This window comes from Helianthus annuus, chromosome 10 (genome assembly GCF_002127325.2).
Source record: "Helianthus annuus cultivar XRQ/B chromosome 10, HanXRQr2.0-SUNRISE, whole genome shotgun sequence".
Lineage (NCBI taxonomy): Eukaryota > Viridiplantae > Streptophyta > Magnoliopsida > Asterales > Asteraceae > Helianthus > Helianthus annuus.
In genome coordinates, this window is record NC_035442.2 from 38,571,527 (window position 1) to 38,575,463 (window position 3,937).

Below are 3,937 nucleotides of genomic sequence, written 5' to 3' on the forward strand. Positions count from 1 at the left end.
GCTTTGCACATGGGCTTTGGTCTGGGCCAGGCCATTCTCCGAGCCCATTACACAGAAATAACTCCCTAACCAATATGCTAAGCCCAATACAAAATATCCAAAGACTAAATAAACAAACTATTAAGCTATTGTCACAAAACATGCACCAACAAACTCCCCCTTGACAATAGCTTCATAGTGTAACCTTGTCTTCAAACATCTTGCAGTCTTTTGGTCTTTGGATAGCGTCAGCTACATAGTTTCTGACATCAACAAACTCCCCCTTAGCTGATGCTTCCAATCTCCAAAACTTTCATTCATTGTAGATCAGCGAACTAGCAATCTTTGGTTAAGCAAGTATCTTCAAATCTTCCATATCTCTTTCTCTTTCTGCAATGTAGTAGAAGGATCCTACCATGCATCTTCACACATTCTTCACTTCACTCTCAATCTGCACTTTACTTGTATTTTGCACTTCATTTTGATAACTACATCAATCTGTTTAGAAACACAAGCAAGTATCTCGAAAAACCATTAGCCTTTTTCACATTTAAAGATAAACCAATATTTTATCTTAGATTGCAAAAACAACTACCTGTCAGTTCAAAATGGGAGATCTTTTAAAAGGAAATATTTTTGGTATTTTTGATATTTTTCAACACACACTAAACTAACTAAACTAAACTCAAAAATATTTACAATATTTCTTTTTGTGAGAATCATGTGCAAGAAGATCATATTAGCAAAATCAAACTGTTTTCACACTATTAGTTAATTCTTTATGTAAATTTCCGTGAAAAGCAGTTCAAGACGATTACCAGTATGTTTGTCCACCTAAACAAAATGCATGAACATTTCAAGTACCATTACCGTGTGATACGTTAAGGTAATTTTATTATACTGAAATATTAGTGTGTCCCACTTCAGGATGTACCCCCACGATCAAGGTATGCACAAAGATTCATCGTAGTAGGTGAGTATACTGAATTCATCCGTTTTCTTTTTCAAAGATAGATAATTGGTGAACAGGTCAGTACTTGCGTACAACAGAGAGACCAAAATATCTTATCGAGGGCTAAGATAAATACCATTTTTGGTACGAATTATGCATTTTGCACTTATTGAATGACTCTCTATGAGAGCTTCTTCATTTTCAGGGTATTGGCATTTTTAGCTCTTTTAAGATATCCTGGTTGTGCCTAGGTCAGCATGTATCTGGATGCAGCAGAAGGACAACCCTGATATCCCCAGATGAAATAACAGAATAAAGACCTAAAACTTCAGATTTTGGCAATCTATCAACGCAAGAATTAAGGTCATTAAACCATACACCACTGATTTGTTCCCACTCATACTCAGTGCATTTAGATTTATATCACATTGGTAAGTTGATTATTTCATGCTTTTGCCTACTGGTAGATCATATGATGAAGCTGCTATCACACTTAAGCAATTTAATTCAGTTTGAGTGTGACAGTCTAGCTTGCTGATGTACTATCATTTCTTCTTTTTCACACCATGAACTCATTTTTGATTTTCTAATTTTTTTTATGTTTTTCATTTTTAAAATTTTACAACTTACTCCCCCTAAACTCACGCACTATCTAAACTCTTTTAGGCTTAGAGGAATTTCTCCCCCTAAATTTTTGTTTTTATGGAGTAAGTTTTAAAAACACAAATTTTAAAAACGAACAGACTCCCCACTTTAAATCTGACAATAGATTTTTCACCAATAAATCATCAATCAGTCACTGAAGTAAATAGTTAGTTACCAATTTTAACCTACTATTCACCTCAGATGCTGTACAGGAATAACCACTGTCGAACACATCAACAGTCCTTCTTGGTCATCCTGCAATCACTCAACAACTCAGTTAGACTTAACAACCCAAACCTGACCGGTTTTGGGTTGACCATGTAAATCCACATACGAAGCTTCTATCCAATATCCATCACGCCTTACTGGTGTCTTGGATCCCGTTGTTGAACAAGACTGATAATTTCCAGTAGGTCTTTGATTGCGAGAGTTCCAATAACCTCTCGGATTTTCTGACCTTTGGAAATTATTATCTTGATACCTTCTTCTCCCATTATTATACCATGAATTTTGAAAGAATTTTGGATGTTGTTGAACATTCGAGTTACTAAAACCCCTATGTCCATTTCATTGTTGAAAACTTCGATTACCAGCAGTTTGGTATCGATTTTGATATCCAAAATTTCTATTTTGACTTTGAAACCGATTTGATTTACCATTATAATGACTAAATTGTGGAGATTTATTTCTTGGTCTATCAAATCTTTTCAAACTTGAAGGTTTAGATTGAGATTCAGGTTTCTTTGTCAGACAACTTGTTTTTACACTGTTGCTTGACCTAACTTGATTCCTATCCTTATCCTCATCAACCTTTTGTTTACCTTTCTTCAAAGGACAACAACTCGCCACGTGCCCTTTGTTTTTTTGGGTAAAGGGTTACCCCGGTGATTTTATAACTTATAAAAAACAAACAAGTAGAAGGTTGACAATACCCTCTAGTTCTCTTAGTGGCATAACTAAAGAGTTCAACAAGAAAGAACAAAATAAACAACCAGTTACATTAAAAACAAATAAAACATTTGTCTTCAATCTTCATCCAAGAAATCTTCCTTATCCATCTTCCACTCTTCCAAAAAGCTCTTGACATTTGACGTTTGCTTGTACTTGAAAGTGATTAACTTTGCTCGGACCGTGCTGATAATGAGATCCACCACCTGTTCTAGAGGTCGCAACCGGTTACTAAAGAATTTCGAGTTACATTCACTCCAAATGGCATAAGCTGCAGCCGCAACCACTAATCTACTAGCAACCGACATAGCTGACTTCGACTTAGCTCTAGAAATCAGCCAATTCGAGATATCCCCCCATGATTCTGTAACAGATTCCATGTTTACCTTCTTTCGAACTTTATGCCAAACCGATTTCGAGTATGGGCATTCAAAGAACAAATGATCATGCGTCTCTAGTCCCGAGTAGCATAACAAGCAGCACATAAGATTCATAGAGCCCGTAACGGTGTGATTCCATCTCATAATCCGATCTTGAGTCCAAAGTTTATTCTTGAAGATAAGACAACACATAAAAGAATGTTTCGGAATATTGAACGACGACCACACCACTTTCGCCCAAGGTTTTGGCTCATCACGTATCCGAACAACATTCCATACTTCCTTTGATGAGAACGGCACCAGCTTCCCATCAGACTTCATCCATAAAACTCTATCTTGCATGTCAGACAACATAAGAGGCTGAAGTTGGAATAATGACGGAAACACATTCCTCCAATCCTCCGGCCAAACCCATTGGCCATTAATACACGCATCCGTTACTTTAGATTTAACTGTAAATCCATACCTGGCCATTTGTCGCGGAGTAACTAGCTGACGAAGGGGGCAATCATTCGTCCATTTATCAAACCACAGAAAAGTGCTACGGCCATTACCAATCTTACTCCACAAATGATTGCGAAATTTATCCCTGCACTTCATTAGTTTTTTCCATCCCCACAGAGAGTTGGCTTGACCGGAATGTCCCAAAGACTACGGTCACGCAGTCTATGCAACGATATCCAGTTTGTCCATAAAGAGTTCCTGCCCCGAGACAATGCTATAGATGTGGTAGGCCATCAACGACTTATTTACATCCGATATCCGTCTTATGCCCAAACCACCTTCCAATTTTGGAAGACATACATCTCTCCAAGCCACCTTGGCTCTACCTTTCGAACCCATGCCCTGGCCCCATAAAAAATGTTTCATCTTGGTTTCCAACTCCTTAATGATGCTAACTGGTAATATGAAAACGGAAGCCCAATACACATGAATAGAGGAGAGGACCGAGAGAACCAGCTGAAGTCTTCCCGCAAATGAAAGAAACCTATTTTTCCAGTCATTAATACGATTAGACATTCGCTCCACCAAA

General features: G+C 37.6%; 1 protein-coding gene across 1 annotated transcript; it reads right to left on the reverse strand.

The window, feature by feature from the left end:
- Nucleotides 1-2,601: 2,601 nt before the first annotated feature.
- LOC110881085 lies at nt 2,602-3,378 on the reverse strand. Its single transcript, XM_022129455.1, has one exon. The coding sequence runs from the start codon at nt 3,376-3,378 to the stop codon at nt 2,602-2,604; it is 777 nt and encodes a 258-aa protein (XP_021985147.1).
- Between the last annotated feature and the right edge of the window lie 559 nt (nt 3,379-3,937).

Bases quoted from the DNA above. Each gene is read 5' to 3' on its own strand.
- LOC110881085 (XM_022129455.1), bottom strand. From the start codon at position 3,378: ATGGCCAGGTATGGATTTACAGTTAAATCTAAAGTAACGGATGCGTGT.